General features: G+C 42.1%; 2 protein-coding genes across 12 annotated transcripts in view; one reads left to right on the top strand and one right to left on the bottom strand.

Moving 5' to 3' along the window:
* LOC118379901 (LIM and calponin homology domains-containing protein 1-like) overlaps nucleotides 1-16,818 on the top strand; it is a 146,090-nt gene extending 129,272 nt beyond the window's left edge. For 10 of the 11 annotated variants that reach the window (XM_035766925.2, XM_035766906.2, XM_035766914.2 and 7 more), the window contains 6 exons: nucleotides 2,741-2,838; nucleotides 2,964-3,134; nucleotides 9,858-9,941; nucleotides 10,318-10,426; nucleotides 13,265-13,367; nucleotides 13,656-16,818. In XM_035766925.2, coding sequence (XP_035622818.1) covers nucleotides 2,741-2,838; nucleotides 2,964-3,134; nucleotides 9,858-9,941; nucleotides 10,318-10,426; nucleotides 13,265-13,367; nucleotides 13,656-13,681 — 591 coding nt within the window. In that variant the 3' untranslated portion in view covers nucleotides 13,682-16,818. The remainder of the gene's footprint in view (nucleotides 1-2,740; nucleotides 2,839-2,963; nucleotides 3,135-9,857; nucleotides 9,942-10,317; nucleotides 10,427-13,264; nucleotides 13,368-13,655) is intronic. The other variant, XM_035766920.2, reaches the window with a different exon arrangement.
* Nucleotides 16,819-16,910: 92 nt separating this feature from the next.
* On the bottom strand, nucleotides 16,911-21,540 carry LOC118379978 (paired mesoderm homeobox protein 2B-like). The gene is made up of 3 exons (XM_035766978.2): nucleotides 19,844-21,540; nucleotides 19,025-19,212; nucleotides 16,911-18,768 (listed from the first exon to the last, which is right to left on the bottom strand). The coding sequence occupies exons 1-3, from the start codon at nucleotides 20,082-20,084 to the stop codon at nucleotides 18,337-18,339; spliced, it is 861 nt and encodes a 286-aa protein (XP_035622871.1). The 5' UTR covers nucleotides 20,085-21,540; the 3' UTR covers nucleotides 16,911-18,336.
* Between the last annotated feature and the right edge of the window lie 205 nt (nucleotides 21,541-21,745).

Below are 21,745 nucleotides of genomic sequence, written 5' to 3'. Positions count from 1 at the left end.
GGCTCGAACCAGGAACACAACGACAACAGCCACCCTCGAAGCAGCATTTCCCATGCAGAGCAAGGGGAACAACCACTCCAAGGCTCAGAGCGAGTGACGTTTGAAACGCTATTAGCACGCGCTAACTAGCTAGCCATTTCACTTCGGTTACACCAGCCTCATCTCGGGAGTTGATAGGCTTGAAGTCATAAACAGCGCAATGCTTGACGCACAACGAAGAGCTGCTGGCAAAACGCAATAAAGTGCTGTTTGAATGAATGTTTACGCGCCTGCTTCTGCCTACCACCGCTCAGTCAGATACTTAGATACTTCTATGCTCAGTCAGATTATATTCAACGCAGGACACACTAGATAATATCTAGTAATATCATAGTAGTTAACTAGTGATTATGATTGATTGATTTGTTTTTTTGTAAGATATGTTTAACTACCTAGCAATTTACCTTGGCTTACTGCATTCACGTAACAGGCAGTGCAACAAGAGAGAGGCAGGTCGTTATTGCGTTGGACTAGATAACTGTAAGGTTGCAAGATTGGATTCCCAGAGCTGACACGGTGAAAATCTGTTGTGCTGCCCCTGAACGAGGCAGTTAACCCACCGTTCCTAGGCCGTCATTGAAAATAAGAATGTGTTCTGAACTGACTTGCCTAGTTAAATAAAGATGAAATAAAGGTGTAAAAAAATCATTAATAAATCGGTGTACCGATTTCCGATTGTTATAATTTGAAATCGGCCCTAATTAATCGGCCATTCCGATTAATCGGTCAACCTCTAATAGCAACAGACCTTGCCACTCTACAGGAATAACCAATAGATGTTATCCTGCTGACTCTTCTGAAAGGGGAACCCCTGTTCCAGAAAAGACCCAAGGGTTGTAACCATCGTTGGCCATAACAGTTACAAGAATAACCACGTGCATGTCTAATGGTGTCCAATGACCTCGAGCACAAATACTTACACTAGTTTTGCTGGCTCCTTCTGAAATATATAATTGCCACGTATGTACTGAAAATTCACAATAAAGGTTCTCCCATCTCCACAGAGGAGCTCTGTTAGAGTGACCATTGAGTTCTTGATCACCTCCCTGACCAAGGCCCTTCTCCCCTGATTGCTCAGTTTGGGCGGCCAGCTCATGGAAGTCTTGTTGGTTACAAACTATTTCCATTTAAGAATGATGCAGGTCACTGTGTTCTTGGGGACCTTCAATGCAGCAGAAATGTTTCGGTACCCTTTTTTAAACTCGAAATGACACAACAACAAGGTTCCAGTTTAACAACATTTACTAAACCTTATTAGCACACTACGTCTTTTGGAGTTCTTTAGCAGCCAGCTCCTCTAGCCACTAGATGTGCTTTTGGCACTATTCCAGTTAAGGATTATTTAAGGGTACACGCCTACCTTGTTGAGGCATTTCTTTGACTTCCTCAAACACTCCATTTTTACTCCAATTACTGAGCTCGTCTAGCTTCACTTAGTCAAATGACACATCCTTTGTTTCAAGTGCATCGATTTTCCATTGGTTCAATTCTGAGATTATCGACAAGTGACCGGTCAGCTGACCCTGTTGTACCAGAAAGTGTAGCTGGTTCAGAGTACTGCAAGTTGTACCAGTTTAGTCTTTTCCTGCTCCTCCAATGACTGTTTCTGGATGTGGAATACCACTTTCTTTGTCCATGTATTTAAGTGTGTCCAGTTTTCCGACTGGAACAACCATGTTGTCTTTACACATGTGGCTGTTGAATGTTTTCCTAATTTGAACGCTCAACAGTATTATCTGTGGCATGGTTGAAGGTGTCTGCTCCATTTCCTGTCAGTTTCAGTGTCCATGTCATTGGATATGACATCTGGTTGGTGTGTGTCTGTTAATGTGTCCTTTTTGTCATTTTCATTAGGAGGCTGATTCTCAGCAACAGCCCCTCTCTTGTTGATCATTTACTTTCCTCAATGTTGAGTGATGCACAATGGTGTCTCCGTGCCTCACAAATATCACCACACCATCTTGGTCAATGACTACTCCCGGTCCTTTCCACTCTTGAGTCAACTCGTTTGAAGTACACTTTCCAGTCTCGTACTTCTCATCGGTGGGTCGAAGCTGTTTACGCAGAGCCCTGCTGTTACGGTTCTCTTGTGGTGAAGGAGAGTCGGACCAAAATGCAGCGTGATGATTCATGATATTTTAATGAAGGAAAAAACTATACATGAAGATACTACAAAATAATGAAATGTGAAAACCGAAACAGCCCTATCTGGTGCAAACACAAAGACAGGAACAATCACCCACAAAACACTCAAAGAATATGGCTGCCTAAATATGGTTCCCAATCAGAGACAACGATACACACCTGCCTCTGATTGAGAACCACTCCAGACAGCCATAGACTTTGCTAGATAACCCCACTAAGCCACACACCCAACACCCCACAAAACCCCAAGACAAAACACACCACAATAAACCCATGTCACACCCTGGCCCGATCAAATAAATGAAGACAAACACAATATATTACGACCAGGGCGTGACACCTGCAAGTTCTCTCTGAGCATATCTCAACACAGTTAAAAGGCACTCGACTCAGTGTAGGGACGTGGACTTCACTAATAAAGTGAAATTGTGAACTAACAGTTTTTAATTTATTAAACGGCTAATATGACCACAGTTAAGTAAGGCAGTGGGTTTTGTGATATGGTGGATTTTAGGGTGATTGTAACTAACCTTTTGAAACTGTCTTCATCCACCAGGGGAACACCGAGAGAGTGGTATGGAAAGGACAAGATAACGACAGGAGTAGTGACATCAGCACAGTGTCCAGAGATGAGAGTCTGAAAACAGCAGTCAGGTCAGTCTGAGAGCGTGTGTGTGTGGCCTTGAACTCTACAATGGTCATGAGAATAATGACTTTCTATATAATGCCATTAATGAAATGGAAATTAATTATGCATTTAATCAATCAATCATCAACAGCTCAATCAGCCAGAACAGCAGTCAGGCAGACAAGCTGACACCGAGTTTTCAGAATGGTCAGAGAGCACCACCCACCATGGCCGTTCCCCAGCCCCCCAACAAGAAACAAAATACAGAGGTCTTACTAGACTGCACCAAACCCAGCCAGCAGGCGCCCTCTCGGGACAGGAGGTATGTGCAGTGTCGGAACTAGAATTTTGTACATTGGGTGGCCAAGTCTACTTTAGGCGGTCCATCGACCATGACAGAAAATGAGTGTGTCACCCTAACCTGGCATCTAAGGAGCATGAATGAATCCTATGATTGCTGATTAGAGGTAGAAGTGATAATTCACATAACCAGGAGTTCTTCAATGTGGTAGATAGTGTGCTCCAAAAGGGTTACTTCACTAGAATTCTTTAATATACTATGACTAGTCAGTGTCTCTACCTCGGAACTGCAGCTCAATTTCTCTCTCTCACTCACACGCACACAAACATATTGTACTCACATACTGGAGAGACTTGGGTCACTCTGTTTTCATGAATATAGAATCTGGGTCTATAAGTGTTGCACATCCAAAATATTTTAAGGAAATAAAGCACAAGCACCAAGGAGATAAGATGGCGTTTGTGTGTTACATAAATTGCATAGTTTATGTACAAAAATGTACACAATGCAATTTGACATAACAGGTATCAAGCAGAAACAGACTTGAAAAATAAAAATCATTTTGGTGCCAATCAATATTACAAGCTTACAGTATTGTGTGTGTTAACTAATAGCAAAGAGAAGTTTTGGAATTGACCTAATCAAGACCAAATTAAATCTGTGTGACATGATATTTTTATTTATTTTTTATTTCACCTTTATTTAACCAGGTAGGCTAGTTGAGAACAAGTTCTCATTTGCAACTGCGACCTGGCCAAGATAAAGCATAGCAGTGTGAACAGACAACACAGAGTTACACATGGAGTAAACAATTAACAAGTCAATAACACAGTAGAAAAAAAAGGGGGAGTCTATATACAATGTGTGCAAAAGGCATGAGGAGGTAGGCAAATAATTACAATTTTGCAGATTAACACTGGAGTGAGAAATGATCAGATGGTCATATACAGGTAGAGATATTGGTGTGCAAAAGAGCAGAAAAGTAAATAAATAAAACAGTATGGGGATGAGGTAGGTGAAAATGGGTGGGCTATTTACCAATAGACTATGTACAGCTGCAGCGATCGGTTAGCTGCTCAGATAGCTGATGTTTGAAGTTGGTGAGGGAGATAAGTCTCCAACTTCAGCAATTTTTTTTTTTTGCAATTCGTTCCAGTCACAGGCAGCAGAGAACTGGAACGAAAGGCGGCCAAATAAGGTGTTGGCTTTAGGGATGATCAATGAGATACACCTGCTGGAGCGTGTGCTACGGATGGGTGTTGCCATCGTGACCAGTGAACTGAGATAAGGCGGAGCTTTACCTAGCATGGACTTGTAGATGACCTGGAGCCAGTGGGTCTGGCGACGAATATGTAGTGAGGGCCAGCCGACTAGAGCATACAAGTCGCAGTGGTGGGTGGTATAAGGTGCTTTAGTGACAAAACGGATGGCACTGTGATAAACTGCATCCAGTTTGCTGAGTAGAGTGTTGGAAGCAATTTTGTAGATGACATCGCCAAAGTCGAGGATCGGTAGGATAGTCAGTTTTACTAGGGTAAGCTTGGCGGCGTGAGTGAAGGAGGCTTTGTTGCGGAATAGAAAGCCGACTTGATTTGATTTTCGATTGGAGATGTTTGATATGAGTCTGGAAGGAGAGTTTACAGTCTAGCCAGACACCTAGGTACTTATAGATGTCCACATATTCAAGGTCGGAACCATCCAGGGTGGTGATGCTAGTCGGGCATGCGGGTGCAGGCAGCGATCGGTTGAAAAGCATGCATTTGGTTTTACTAGCGTTTAAGAGCAGTTGGAGGCCACGGAAGGAGTGTTGTATGGCATTGAAGCTCGTTTGGAGGTTAGATAGCACAGTGTCCAATGACGGGCCGAAAGTATATAGAATGGTGTCGTCTGCGTAGAGGTGGATCAGGGAATCGCCCGCAGCAAGAGCAACATCATTGATATATACAGAGAAAAGAGTCGTCCCGAGAATTGAACCCTGTGGCACCCCCATAGAGACTGCCAGAGGACCGGACAGCATGCCCTCCGATTTGACACACTGAACTCTGTCTGCAAAGTAATTGGTGAACCAGGCAAGGCAGTCATCCGAAAAACCGAGGCTACTGAGTCTGCCGATAAGAATATGGTGATTGACAGAGTCGAAGGCCTTGGCAAGGTCGATGAAGACTGCTGCACAGTACTGTCTTTTATCGATGGCGGTTATGATGTCGTTTAGTACCTTGAGTGTGGCTGAGGTGCACCCGTGACCGGCTCGGAAACCAGATTGCACAGCGGAGAAGGTACGGTGGGATTCGAGATGGTCAGTGACCTGTTTGTTGACTTGGCTTTCGAAGACCTTAGATAGGCAGGGCAGGATGGATATAGGTCTGTAACAGTTTGGGTCCAGGGTGTGTCCCCCTTTGAAGAGGGGGATGACTGCGGCAGCTTTCCAATCCTTGGGGATCTCGGACGATATGAAAGAGAGGTTGAACAGGCTGGTAATAGGGGTTGCGACAATGGCGGCGGATAGTTTCAGAAATAGAGGGTCCAGATTGTCAAGCCCAGCTGATTTGTACGGGTCCAGGTTTTGCAGCTCTTTCAGAACATCTGCTATCTGGATTTGGGTAAAGGAGAATCTGGAGGCTTGGGCGAGGAGCTGCGGGGGGGGCGGAGCTGTTGGCCGAGGTTGGAGTAGCCAGGCGGAAGGCATGGCCAGCCGTTGAGAAATGCTTATTGAAGTTTTCGATAATCATGGATTTATCGGTGGTGACCGTGTTACCTAGCCTCAGTGCAGTGGGCAGCTGGGAGGAGGTGCTCTTGTTCTCCATGGACTTCACAGTGTCCCAGAACTTTTTGGAGTTGGAGCTACAGGATACAAACTTCTGCCTGAAGAAGCTGGCCTTAGCTTTCCTGACTGACTGCGTGTATTGGTTCCTGACTTCCCTGAACAGTTGCATATCACGGGGACTATTCGATGCTATTGCAGTCCGCCACAGGATGATACCCTTTGGATTTATCATTTTGAATGTCCGTGTACTAGCTAGTACACAGTGGAGGTTTTAATCATGACCAGAGGGACCTCCTAAGTGCCAAATTATCATAGGTAGATTTAAAAACAGCATAATTCTGCGGTTCTGGTGAGAACTGGCTAAATGTTTCACAAACACATCCATGTTGAGGGAGCGTGCCCCCCTTGATTCAACACTGAGGATTCAGAGGTGACTTAACCTGTCATCAACCATTGTTGTCCAAAGGTGGGTTTTAATCAGTTTTAAAGCTGAGAAGCTTTTAATAACAGAAATCTTACAATGTCGAAAAAGCTCATGGAAGGCCTCTTTTTTAAAGATTCTAGAAACATAACAAAGTCGAGGAGAGTAGACGGTCTATCCCTTCCACCTTTCTCTCTTATCAAGAAGCCGCTTGGTTTGATGTCCTCTAAATCTGACTCAAAGGTCTGAACAAAGGCAAACAGAGGCTCCTCATTCAAGAATGATGTCCTCTTTGGGTTGAGAAACTGAACCCCTTGCATTCTCGCAATTCTTCTTCTCTGCAGCTCAGTTATGAGTCTGTCAAGCACCTGATAAAAGATATCTCTTTGGAAGCTCTCACCATCACTTTGGTCACTATTTTTCTGTCCTACAGTGCTCATCATCAATGAGGCGTGAACTCTTAAGCTTGTTTTTAGGCTCTTTGACACACTGTTTATCCGTTTATTTTGCAGTGCTCTGCAATCTCTTCAACCTCTTTACATAGTTCTGCAAAGTAACCCTCACTTCTGTAGTCCTGTAATGTGTCTGTAAAGGCACCTACTAGATCCACAGCCCTTGATAGATTAAGAGCGCTTGATTGGAACATGTCTTTTGGCATCACCGAGCACTTTACAAAAGGTAACCAAGTGTGATATCCTGTAGCACTCTCAGAACTGCTGGTAGCCTGTCCCTCAGATTACGGCATGCCATGTATCTGCATGCCCACCTTACATCCCTCTCTGTAGTTCTCTGGGCTGCTGTGGATATAGCTCTTTCTGAACTGCAAGCCGCTTGAGATGAACGTACGAGCCAGATACAAAGTTATAAAGCTTCTGCAGGAGAGCAAAACAGTTAACTGCCTCAGGCACTGATTTTACATCATTGACAAGAATGTGCATTAGAGTGCACATAAAATGCAACTCTTGCACTGTTTTTAATCCGAGCAGACACACCAGAATGCTTTCCACTCATGACGGATGCACCGGCATAGCCTTGCCCCACAAGATTATTTATGTTTTTCAAGGCAATAGCCAGATCATCATTTTTATGAGACCTGCTGCATCTAAGCTTTCAGCTGACTGAAAGTGTAAAAAGCTTTCGTGGATGGCAGGTGTAATAGTACCTCACGACTAAAGACATTTGTTATTTTTTTCTTTAAAATCTTTGGTTTCATCTACAATTACACTTAAAAATGTCACTTTGTACCATCTCAGATCAGCCCTCAAGAACTTTGTTCTGGATTTGGTGGCTTGTGTACTTAGCATTGCCACATGCATTCATCCTTTTATCTATGAGAGGGTCATGCTTGGCTATTTCTTTTAAGATTGTCAAACCATTACCCTTGTTAATGACCTCTGCATTATATTTTGAGTGGCAGTTAATAGGAGCACATCTGCAATTGTTTTAATGTACGTACCATTTTCCTCCACTTTTCCTGTCCTCATTTATGACGTCTAACATTAATGAGTTGCTGTCAATAGCCCTTTTATGATGATTCCAAGCATACATGGCATTGATAAGATGCTCTGCCTTCGAATGGAGCTTAAACTCTGAATCTTTAAACAGTGCCTTTTTCCGGTTACAAAAAAACCTGACTGATGTGAAAGCAGATTCAGGTCTATTGGGGCAGAGAAACGCCTACAGGCGAAACAAGTCGAATCTTGACTTGACAGAATATTCAAGCCACAAATTGTCCGTATACCAGGAGCTGTTGAAAGCCCTTTTCCTAGTACCATGCTGAGTTCTGGGAAATGTTTTCAAACACGGCTTTACAGGAACCATTCTCTGGATCTTGAAATGTCTGAAATACACGTTAAATAAAGTCTATGGAAATGTATAATTAAGGGATCCACAAGATTAGATGCTAACAGCTGCAAACTAAAATGTGTAGTTTAAAGTATAGGCCTGGCCTAACATTGGGTCCTTTTGGAACAGAAGTCTATCTCCCTTTTGTTTTCATGTTTAATTGAACCTATGCAAAAATAAGACAGTCTATGGTTACATCTAAGCATCCAATTTCCCACATTTTATTCCAATCTCAATCTTAATTACAAATCCCCTTTATCATAACTCTATCTTAAAATCAACTACCAGCCTAAGTTACTAGTTAGATCATGGCCAGGACTACTCTGCAGTAAGTTACTAGTTAGATCATGGCCAGGACTACTCTGCAGTAAGTTACTAGTTAGATCATGGCCAGGACTACTCTGCAGTAAGTTACTAGTTAGATCATGGCCAGGACTACTCTGCAGTGAGTAACTTAGCTATCTATCATTTCTTACACCTTTACGATAGCAAACAGACTATCTGCAAATTGTGGTAGTCTTTTGAGTAACGCTAACAGATTGATAATTGTTAGTTTTGAGTTCAAGTACGAAAATCTGAGTTAATGGATTTCAAATTGCTGAATGTTAACTTGCTGAACACTGACAGCTGTAGCCTACTAGTTACCCCACATTAGCTAAACATTCGTATACTGTAACTTACTGCACTGTATATGAGTGTATTACTAGCACATATGTAAAGTAAACATAATGTTAGGAACCGATCTCTCTTATCTGATTAACTGTCTGTTAATGTTAGGCCTTTGGCTCCATTGACTGACACAGCGACTCAACTTTCGTAAAAGTTGATTAGGAAATCTAAACCCGATGCTAAACTTTAAAACTTACTTCAAATACGAGGCTTTCGTCAACCGCGAAAAGAGCTTGTGGAGCTGTGGAAATATTGTCTCTTCTGTATGTTCTTCTTATTCTTCTGTATCTCGCCACCAACGTTAATATTCTCTCATCATCTATTTGAAAAATGCGCCCCCGAACGTCAACGTAAAATGCTTCTTTCAGCTAAATGTGAAATGAGATGTCAATCAGCATCAAAGTGCCAGTAGCGAATGAAATGTTGGGGTGGCACCCGGGTTGGCCAATCAGATGTCAGGGGTGTCCAGACACCCCTCTGGCTCTGCATATGTGCGGGTGAGAAGAGATTAGGGGTGAGGGGAACGATGTGTTCATGTGTGGGTTTGAGTTTGTTCTATCATTCACAAGCCAATATTCACTATGTTATGCAGATGGCTTTCTCTTTTAGTTATTAATGCTTCTCCACATCTTCCATCACGGACATGCCTTTTACTCAGATGGCCCGTAGGTGGCCCCGTAAGTAATCTATGTTGCCTCACTGTCAAGATGAGGCTTTATAGAGAAATGACAAGAGGTTTTATATTTAGGAATTTACAAAAAAGTCCCCTGATTTTATAGTTCAACCAATTAAAACAGATTCTTATTTGTGGTTCAAGAGAGTAAGAACCCATATTTGTAAACCTGCTTATAGTAGGAATTTGTCAAATGCCGCTGTATTGCACACTGTATGGTCCACATAATTGGTAGCAACGTTGTATTTTCACCTGTAGAACCTTAAATATTGTTTGTTCGGCTCATATAGTTTTGATTGGTCCAATTCATACTAAAGGTTTCAATCATGTCCATGTTGCTAGGCAGGCCTTCATGTTGCTTTTCATCTTCAGGTGTGGCTCCATTGAATCCATGGGGCCCAGTCCATCAAACTCACCCACCACATGCCCATCTGACATGCCTCAATCTCCAAACAGGTACAGCCATCAGAGGGCGCCAAACTCAGCTCCTTGAGGCCACTCACTGCTGCTTTTGTCATCTGTTATATTGAGAAGGATATTGAACTTGCTGAAAATACAAGGTTTGATCTGTGCTTCTCTGTGAAAAGTATCATGTCAGCTCTGTAGAAGACATTGCTGATATCTCTATCCCACACTACTGTATTAAATGTATAGATCAATATACTGTACTAGATGTGAATCTGAGGAATCTAAAAGCATCAATCCCTCAGTTCGTCATTCACTATCAAAGGACCATATATCCACTGGACCATACTTCATTTGCCACTGCGGTCATTCAGTTTGCTGCTCAGTGGTCAGTCTGTTGTAGCCTGAACTGGGTTCTCCCCTGCAGGTCGGTGAGCGGTAAGAAGCTGTGCTCCAGTTGCGGTCACCCTTTGGGAAAAGGGGCAGCCATGATTATTGAGACCCTCAGCCTTTACTTCCACATCCAGTGCTTTAAGGTCAGTGTCACTCAGGCAGACTGTGTTAAGTCAGAACCCTTTCACCACACCACCACAGTTAGTATGAGGCTGCGTTAGGTCAGAACCCTTTCACCACACCACCACAGTTATTTTGAGGCTGCGTTAGGTCAGAACCCTTTCACCACACCACCACAGTTAGTAGCAGGCTGCGTTAGGTCAGAACCCTTTCACCACAACGCCGCAGTTAGTAGCTGGCTGCATTAGATCAGAACCCTTTCACCACACCACCGCAGTTAGTAGCAGGCTGCATTAGGTCAGAACCCTTTCACCACATCACCACAGTTGGTAGCAGGCTGTGATAGGCCTGAACCCTTTCACCACCGTTAGTAGCAGGCTGCGTTAGGTCAGAACCCTTTCACCACACCACCACAGTTAGTTTGAGGCTGCGTTAGGTCAGAACCCTTTCACCACACCACCACAGTTAGTAGCAGGCTGCGTTAGGTCAGAACCCTTTCACCACAACGCCGCAGTTAGTAGCTGGCTGCATTAGATCAGAACCCTTTCACCACACCACCGCAGTTAGTAGCAGGCTGCATTAGGTCAGAACCCTTTCACCACATCACCACAGTTGGTAGCAGGCTGTGATAGGCCTGAACCCTTTCACCACCGTTAGTAGCAGGCTGTGTTAGGTCAGAACCCTTTCACCACACCACCACAGTTAGTACCAGGCTGCGTTAGGTCAGAACCCTTTCACCACACCACCACAGTTAGTACCAGGCTGCGTTAGGTCAGAACCCTTTCACCACACCACCACAGTTAGTACCAGGCTGCGTTAGGTCAGAACCCTTTCACCACACCACCACAGTTAGTAGCAGGATGCGTTAGGTCAGAACCCTTTCACCACACCACCACAGTTAGTAGCAGGCTGCGTTAGGTCAGAACCCTTTCACCACACCACCACAGTTAGTACCCGGCTGCGTTAGGCCAGAACCCTTTCACCACAACACTACAGTTAGTAGCAGGCTGCGTTAGGTCAGAACCCTTTCACCACACCACCAATGTTAGTACCAGGCTGCGTTAGGTCAGAACCCTTTCACCACAACACCACAGTTAGTACCAGGCTGCGTTAGGTCAGAACCCTTTCACCACAACACCACTGTTAGTACCAGGCTGCGTTAGGTCAGAACCCTTTCACCACAACACCACACCCATCCACAGTTATTAACTACAGGACTGTAACTAATGTAATTGATGATGAATTCCAATCCAAGCCCTAGACCCAACCTCCAAGAAACTCCTTGTTGATCTTCAAAGATTGTATAGGCCACAGGAGGTTGGTCACACCTTAATTGGGGAGGACAGGCTTGTTGGTAATGACTGGAGCGGAATAAGTGAAATGGTATCAAAACATGGTTTCCTTGTAAATTCCAGCCGTTATTATGAGCCGTCCTCCCCTCAGCAGCCTCCACTGGTATAAGATTTAAGTAACCTAATGTAGCATGGGTTAAAGAAACACCTGAAACTAGATCCCCTACTTACTGGTCTTGACAAGAAGAAAAAACTATAGGGAGGTTGTCTTCCGCACTGTTCAACCAATCCAGTAAATGTGGAGGAGGAGTTAAGATGGAGTGTTCCCTTGTTAATTTCCAAAAGCGGAAGTCGCGTCAGACTCTCTTTCCATTTCCCCTGAAAACCAGAACATCCGGTGGTTCGGGACTCAGAGGCTAAGGTGTAAGCAATATGGCAGATTTCCCACCCGACCAATCAGAAGGCAAGGTGAAGGAATTACCATATTGCTTAAACCTTTCCAATCATCTCTGATTAACACACTCACCAATGTCAGATCAGTGATTACTACAAGGAAGGAAGGAAAGAATTATGCATTTTCAAAGTATTCAAACAAAGCATATGTCTTACACAATGTATACAAAAGTATATGGACAGCCCTTCAAATTAGTGGATTTCCCGAGGATGGCACCTTTCCAACAAGTCAGTTCGTCAAATTTCTGCCCTGCTAGAGCTCCCCTGGTTAACTGTAAATGCGAAGTGGAAACATTTGGGCGCAAAAACGGCTCAGCCGCGAGGTGGTAGGCCACACAAGCTCACAGAACGGGACCGTTGAGTGCTGAAGCGCAAAGCGTGTAAAAAATCTTCTGTCCTCTGTTGCAACACTCCCTACTGAGTTACAAACTGCCTCTGGAACAACGTCAGCACAAGAACTGTTCGTCGGGAGCTCCATGAAATGGGTTTCCATGGCCGAGCAGCCGCACACAAGCCTCGGTTAGCCATGCACAATGCCAAGTGTCGGCTGGAGTGGTGTAAAGCTCGCTGCCATTGGACTGCGGAGCAGTGAAAACAAGTTCTCTGTAGTGATGAATCACGGTTCACCATCTGTCAGTCTGACAGACAAATCTGGGTTTGGCGGATGCACGAATGCGTAGTGCCAATTCTACAGTTTGAGGAGGAAGAATAATGGTCTGGGGCTGTTTTTCATGGTTCGGGCTAGGCCCCTTAGTTCCAGTGAAGCAAAATGTTAGCGCTACAGCATACAATGACATTCCAGACAATTCTGTGCTTCCAACTTTGTGGCAACAGTTTGGGGAAAGCCCTTTCCTGTTTCAGCATGACAATTCCCCCGTGCACAAAGCGAGGTCCATACGTAAACGGTTTGTCGAGATCAGTGTGGAGGAATTTGACTGGCATGCACAGAATCCTGACCTCAACCCCATTGAATACCTTTGGGATGAATTGGAACGCCCATAATTTTGGAATGAGATGTTCTACGAGCAGGTGTCCACATACTTTTGTTCATGTAGTGTACTTTTCTTCCTCCTTCCTCTCCCTTCTCTCTCTCCTCTGTCACTCTTCCCCCTGCAGTGTGGGGTCTGTAAGGGACAGCTGGGTGACACCACCACGGGGACAGACGTGAGGATCCGGAACGGCCTCCTCAACTGCCACCAGTGCTACATCCGCTCCCGCTGTGAGTCACACAAAATCACATCCCCGCATGCACACACACGGATACACATTTCTCTCACTCACTCACACACCTATACATTTGTCTCCCTCACTTTCACATGATAAATAGCTACATCACACACTGATTAGTTCATTGCCCTTTTCACAGTTTTAGTTTAACGGATATAAGAGTATTGTGTACCCAATTGCCTCAAGAAATACATGTATTTTTCCTTAATGCCGTTAAATATGATAATCAACTGTTAGAGAATTTACAGTTGTCCTTATTGTTTTGTTGCTCTATTTTCAGCAGCCGGCCAGCCAACCACATTGTGACAACGTTGGGTCAATGGAAAGCACACAGAGAAATTGTCTCCCTTCTTCCTACTTCTGTGTGGAATGTGTCTTGTCTGTCAATGCCTATGTGGGGATTTTCGCAATGTCTGCAAATCACATCCTATCGGGTTTATTGAAATGGTCCAAATAATGCCTGACATTGGAAAGTTGTGTGTACATAGAATATTAGTCTGACTGATCATAGTCAGCCTATTGATTCTATTGGCTCTGTATGATCACAGCTCAGAGGTTCTCACTTCCTCGTATCCATATGCACCCACAAGCCCTCGAGAGGATGGTGGCCATTTTGAATCTGAGCTCTGATACTGTAAATATGGCGTATACAGTATAACAGCCTCCATCACTTCAAAACAGTATAGGAAACTCATGAAAACATTAATGCAATGAAGTCCAACCAACAAATTTGGCACTTAGACAAAATATTTGTTTGTATAGTATACCCTTTATTTGAATAGAATTATTCTCTGGTATCCAGGTTGTTAGATAGGCCTTATTAGTCTTTAGTTTGTAACTTAAGCTTCTAATTTGGTTGCTAGAGAAGGTTGTCATGATTTCCAATAAAAGTTTCAAGTAATAGAAGTGTATTCCATTTTACCAACTTGAGATCTGTAGGAGTTTTTCTCGGTGGTCAACTAAAGGCTTAGAAAAGCCTGCTTTGTTCCTCCCGATTTTCACTTAAACCACAATTAACCCAAACTCTGGTTTAAATTCTGAAAGTTAAATTGTTTTGTTTAGCTAACTATCTTCTTTCCAGGCAGCTCCAACACTGTCTTATCGTTTATTTCTTCCGTATTGCTTTAGTAGCCTACTGGATACAAAAAAATACTGTGCTGTCACTAGGCTATAGGCCTACATACATTACAGTAACTTTGCACGTCGGCCTGACAACGTTATCCTTTTTCTCTCTTTCTTTGCTCAAAAAAAATGTCCGCTCACAAAGTTAGATGTACTTGATTTCAAAGCAATAACGCAAACTGATGCATGTAAACTGATTGTGGAGGTAAACAACCGTCATGGATTCATGCTACTGTACTAAACCATTCCGTAAACTCTTAACCGGTTCTCTTTAGGAATTTCAGGCTTGGAATGTCATGAAACGTGCCTTAGGTAAACAGGTGATTGCACACTCAAGGGAAGGGAACCCAAAGATGATGTCCACTTAAAGGAAAACTCCACCCGAAAACTGTCTTTTGGTATTTATTTCATTAGTCCATTGATGATATAGTCTCAACTTGATAATTGACAAGAAAAACATGATCAAGAATATCACTTAAAATACAGAAATCAGAAATAGGCATCATATAGGGATTATTTCTGTATTGTGTATGTTACATGTATTTTAAAACTTATTTGCTAACAAGCAAAACATTTTGAGACTATATCAACAATAGACTAATGAAACAAATGCCAAAGTTTTGTTTTTGGATGGAGTTTTCCTTTAAGTGTGATGGGGTAGGATGGGAGATTTTTGTCCAAAAATGCAGGAGAAACTGCACGAGAGCTTAAAATCACCCCACCAATTTGTTTAGTTGATATTCCCCTTTATTTTTTTACTCATGTCACAGTCTACCAAACCTTGTTTTCTCATGATTTCATGATTTGCAGTGTCTTTCCAGTTTCAAAACGGAATCTAAAATATATCTAGGATATATGGTTGACATATTTAATAGCAGCCTTTCCCAACAAAAAATAGGATGACCATTGATTTTTGTATTTTGTGTATCCGAATGTTTTGACATTATAATGACTATATGGGCCTCTCTATACCCTGTTGACAGTGATGACGACTTTGGTCAGCAATAGAAACCCATTTTCAACAACAAAAATATAAATTAAGCATACTTGTTGCATTGTGAAATTATGGCTAAAATGTTCTTACCAGCAGGTGCACTTGATTAACATTTGGCTGCTAAAGACCAGTGACAGCAGTTTGAACGCCAATTGTGAAATTATAGGCTACTGTGGAGCAATTTCAGTGCCAACAGAAATTGTATTTGAATTTCATAATTTTGAATTAGGATTTTGAATTTGATTGTAATACTTTTGAATTTGTAATCGTTGAATTCAGCTTTAGCTAATTGGGCTAACATAGTCTTGTGACATGTAGGAGACCTTGTTCAAACCCACTGTCACAAGAGCAAGATTTAATAGGGAGTGGAAAGGCTATCCTTAGAAGGGCTATGGCAGGACTATTCAACTATATTCTTATGGGGGCCAAATTGTGTTTTTTGTGACTCTCTTCTAACTCCGATTGTTGTCATCATAGAAGGGAACAGAAGGCTCCAGAGAATCTGTGGTTTCAGGAATGGGGTCATGATAGCTCATAGCCAAGACTGTTCAAAAGTTGCCGCTAAATTCATAGGAAGAAAATAAATTCAACATGTCACATTGGCTTCAGAAACTGCATGAAGTTTATGTTTTACAGAGTGAGCATTTGATTATCTGTTCTCTACCTTCCTGGTTGGTAAAGTACCAGGATGTTGTCTCAGGTTTTGAATCTGAATTTAGAGAGCTGAAGTTGAATATATGAAACTTTGATTCACTTGAAATGATTGTTTGTAAACTTGATTCACAGACAATGAATGCAATACTTACCATAAGTTACATTTATGAATTCAGTGGTTAAATTCATGCATTACAAATTCAAAATTATGGAATTCAAATAAAATGTCTGTTGGCACTGAAATCGCTCCATAGGTTACCAGTGGTGGATATAATGTATGTCCAAATGCTATCTTGAAATAAATCCATAGCCTACTCTGTCAGACATATGATCCATTCTCAACTTGTAGCTTACAACTTTCCCTGTTTCGTCTGAGTTTATTTTTCTGATATAGTCCTACCATATTTTTAGGCTTCAGATCTGATTGTCTTTTTACTTTTATTTAGGAAATTAATACATCTCAGCTGATACTCTGCAGGGGGGCGTCTGTGTCAGAAATATCGATACCGTCTTAGCTGGATTAATAGTTTGGGAATGATACTTTACGTCTAAGTTCTGTATTTATTGTAATATTCACCTGAACATTACCCGAAGAAAGATAAATGTGATGTTCAAATGCATTGGCTTTATAGCATACTGTATGTTTATAAATCAAATGTAACAAATGAATGAATGAGCTTGTCCGTGTCTTTCTGTAGTTAAAAGATAATGAAATAATGTGGGGCACCTGCATGTAGTCAACTCGGCTCAATTCGGCCCTATGCCTTTTTGCTGCTACGAGGATGAAAGCAAAAAGGTCAGTATTTTTTTTCTGGATTTAGCCAGCTAAAGGCAGGCAGAGAATGGGAAAGGCTAACCACGACTGTTTCGATGGGATTACTGCTGAACAGTCAGCCCTTTGTGAAAGTAACCCTGATCCCATAGCCTGCGTTCTGTCGCAAGCCGCTATCCATGGTGCTGAAGTAAATTACCTAAAAAGGTGCCTCTCAGTGTAGGTGACTTGTATAATAGAGGTACATAGTAATACATTATAGAATCCATGACAATAGCTTTTAAACAATGTGATACACTTCTGAGAACCAAATCTGACATTGATTGGGGAATCAGAAGAGAATAGTAATTTGTGCGAATTTGGTTAACCGTTTTACATCTAATGCATGCAGAATGGTACCTTAGCCTGTTTGTACCTTTTTGTTTAAAGATCAACAAAGAAAAACATGACAAACAACTTTGATTATTTTTATCATTTTTACCATTTCAATGGTACACCTGGAAAACTATGTGCACATGTAGAAATATTTCCTTAAATATAAGCATTCATTACCTACATATAAATAACTTTCAAATCCTGGACAAAACGTGTTACATTATGCTCACAAAATGGGGGGAAATTATTATAAAATCGGACAAAAAAGACATGCAAATAATAGTGAAATAACACTTTGCATACATTCCCTTTTTTTTACCCAAAATAAATTCGCCAGTGGTAACTTTGTAAAACGTCAAAAAGACTTCGTGATTCTAAAGGGACTGGGGAGTATGGCCTATGGTCAACTATAGGATAGATACAATAATACATATTAACACTATACAATTGAGCCACAAAAACACAGCTGTAGAAAGACTCACAATACAATTACATATTCCTGTCAACAGTGAACTTTTGTACTTTGTGCCTTTTTTGAAGAAATAAGGGTGTTCATTTGATGTCAACAATTGAAATAAACGAAATTCTTCACGAGCCCTGAAACAGTGGTGTATAGGCTACTTACACTTAGCAAGTTGCATCAGGAAATGAACAAAATAGTCTCTCGTTCGATAATCAGAGACATTCCATATATCGAAGATCTTCATTCAAATCAGAATGTTGGCTACTTAAACAAAACAAGCAGTTGTACAGTGTCTGACATTTTGATGACATCTGGTCGTATGATGGGACACTGCTTATGACTCACAGCAGTTTGTGGTTACTTGAACCAGACCGCAATAAGTGCAGAATGACCATAATACTGGACGATAACCGAAAAGGAAGGACTGAGGCAAAAAAATGTAAGTAGTCATCTTCATCTTTTTACAACTGCGGTTATGATAGGCCTATCAGTGTCCTTCAGTCTTTCTTGTAACGTCCCTCATTTCACGACTCAACACTCCTCAGTCACCTGTTTGATTTTGTCAGTGGGTCTCCGCTGTATTAGAACATGCTGGTCTTTACTAATGTAGCTTTGGCTCCGTTCTGTCTTTGCAAAGAGGACAGTACGCTGGCGAACGGTCCACCCAAAGAGTCCGGGATGGAGGTGATGGTACCTGGTGCAGAAGCCCAGCCTTGACTCGGTGTGTTTCCACACATGCCGGGAGCCACCGACGTCTTCACTTGGTCCACTTGTCCGTTTCCGCTGGAAACGTTGACCTGGCCACCGGTTGGACTGGGCCCACCGCAGTTAGAGGTTGGGACAGAGTTGGGCCCCGGTCCTCCCGTGCTGTCAGGGTCGGTAGATTTGGCCTCTTTACTGTCTTCTTCCCTAGAGTCCGACTTCTTCCCGGAGCCGTTCTTGGCAGCGGCAGCGGCAGCAGCGGCCGCGCGCTCTTGCTTACGGAATTTGGCGCGTCGGTTTTGGAACCACACCTAGAAAATGAAAAACGGGTTCATTAGGCTAAATAGTCCTACTGTATGTGTAAATGACTGAAACTAGTCATGCTGTCAATATTAGACATTGACCGTCGGAAAACAACTCTCGTGTAATTATTCACACATAATCAAACAACAATGTTTAAACCATATAAATGTTTTAAAACCCCACAATAATAGTAGGGAACCTTGTTCTTAATGACTCGAGTTTGGAAAAGACGGTACACTTTGACGAGGTGATAGCATAGCCTACCTGCACTCTGGCTTCAGTCAAATCGATTTTGAGCGCCAGCTCTTCACGTGTGTAGATATCTGGATAGTGGGTCTCAGCAAAAACCCTCTCCAGCTCCTTGAGCTGTGCGCTGGTAAAAGTGGTCCGAATGCGCCTCTGCTTTCTTTTCTCGTTCAGTCCGCCATGATCCGTAAAGAGTTTGTAAGGAACTGTGGGAATAAAATGTAAACGTTAAACGTATTTGCAATGGCAATAGCTGTAGAGTAATATTAACAAAGTTGTCAGATAAAAATCTATCCGAATTAAGAATGATTATGTTGGAAATCGAGTTATGTTGTTATTATATTCTATAATATGTTAGAATACTTGTGGATTAGTGTTAAAATGAGACCAGTGATGTACTGTAATGTGGTTAACTGTAATGATAAACAAATCTTTGCTTTGATATTGGGGTTCAAGTTTGGAAACTTGTCATAATGTTGCCATCCGTACCGGTTGTTGCTACTGTAACTCCAATTATGTGTCAATAATGAGCTTAGATCTTTGGTTATCTAATTATTTGAAGCTTTATATCTCATCGCAAAGTAAATAAATTATGCCAATCATTTTGGCAGCTTAAGATAATGTTGTTGGCGGTTTGGGTGTGACTGGGATAGTGTAACCCCATAACTGAATTACCGCTTGCCTGCAATCGCTTCTAACGTGATAAATTCTTTCATTTGTGTAAGCAAATTTCGTTTGGTAAATACTAAACACATTTCCATTTTCAAATGCAATCAAGGCGTCCTATATACCCGGGTAGAGACCGGGGAGTGGTGAATAAAGTTGGCGGTTGCTTACCTGCGGCGTATGGGCTGCTTTGGTGGTCCCGCAGTGTCCCCAGACTGCAAGACCCCGGCGTAAGAGACGGGCAGCCGGAGGTAGCCCCAAACGTGGTCCTGATCGGATTGTACTGAAACCCACTGGCTTGACTGCACGAGCTGAAGTCCGCATAGGCTGATGCCAAGCTCGATGTGTCCATCCCGGCCATACATGATTCGTAGGCAGAGGAATTTAGGTAAGAATACTCCATTTTATACATTTGAAAAGGCTCAGTGGATAAAGAAAGCAGCACTTCCAAGGGGAAAAAATCGAAACTTCAAATTTGATTACAAAAACAATGATAATGACGCGAGATGAGATGGGGAGAATTGACTTGCTTGGATTTGACTGTTTTGGAAAGAGACTAGACCGTGGGTAGATGTGCACTGCTCGGCGCCTGCTCCAAAACTGGCCTCCTTTATAGGAGCTTCGCCCTGTTTTATGAAAAGCCCTCTAAGAGCCGCCTAGCCTCAGGTCTCTAGAGCATATAGTCCTCATAATAAACTTGGCTCTTTCCTCTTGGACAATGGCAAAGCGTTTGGTCTTATTGCTAGCGCTTTTACATGACAATAACTCATCAGTCTATTGGGCTGGCACTGGGGGCCCGCACTGTCCAACCTCCCTATCATTGATCCCCTGCATCTCTAATTAGAATTTAATACCACACCATTATGCGCCAAGCCCCCCCCCCCTCCCCGCGCGCCATCCACCCTCCTCTCTAACCACCGTCTTGCTCTTTAATTCAATCACACCACTTGGAAATAATGAAAGTTGGGTGACGATTCTCCCTGATCCAATTTTCCCCAAGCTTTTAAGCCTTTTAACCAACAGTATACCTTAGGCAGAATTTCTGATCGTATTCCCTCTCTCTTTTTGCCTTTGCACTCTTTCTTGGCTTGGCTTGAAGTGCGGATCATTACGCATGATGTAACATTATTACAGAAGGGTGGATTGTATTTAAAAATATATATTATTATTATTGTTACTACTATTATTGGGCTATTGTTGTCATTTTGCCCTGCCACCGTCCAACCCTAATCCTAACCCTGCCATCGTCTAACCCTGCCGACGTTAATGTCTCTTGCTTTTGTTAAATGAAAGCAGTCTAAATGAAAACCAGAATGGTAGGCCTGTAATGTTACATGTTTTAAATGCACATGATTGGATATAGGCTATTTCTATAGGACATAATGGATGGGTATAGGATATTCCTATAGAACAATTATGATATATTATTTCAATTCCGCAAGGTAAAGCCACAGAATACGTTTTATCTGGAGGGAGGGGGTGGGGGTGTAATTCGTTTTATTGCATTAATTATTCTCTTCATTTAGCCAATAGCTTATTTCTAATGAAAGTAACTAAGTCGTGAGCAAGTCATCGGACCTTTTAGGCTGATATAAGGCTAATTTGTAATTGGTAAGGTGTTTACCCGATCCTGTTGTTCTATCATTGGATCAAGAGCTTGCATGTCGACGTTTCTGTTTAGTCCACACACTATTTCTCAAAACGCATTCTTGCCTTTCTAAAAAAAAAAAAATGCTTTGTAGCAACATTTAATTTGTTGCGCAATGTTTATTTTTCTTCCACTGAAATAGTATCTAACGAGAGTGTATCACAATTGTGTCTGTCTAGGCACAATTATATTTTCCGCATCAATTGAAATTGATGTTCGCTGTGAGGCTATGAAAAATAAATTGACATGTTGCACATATATATATATATATATATATATATATATATATATATATATATATATAGGGTTAGTCAACTCAAAAGAGACCCTATAAGATTGTCAATTTTAGGGTTAGACTATCATTCAAAGTATTTATCTCCGTTTTTTTTACCATGAAAATTAAATGAAGGCATCGGCCAAAATGG

The sequence above is a fragment of the Oncorhynchus keta genome, chromosome 4 (genome assembly GCF_023373465.1).
Source record: "Oncorhynchus keta strain PuntledgeMale-10-30-2019 chromosome 4, Oket_V2, whole genome shotgun sequence".
In the NCBI taxonomy this organism is placed as follows: Eukaryota; Metazoa; Chordata; class Actinopteri; order Salmoniformes; family Salmonidae; genus Oncorhynchus; species Oncorhynchus keta.
This window is presented reverse-complemented; position numbering and strand designations above follow the sequence as displayed.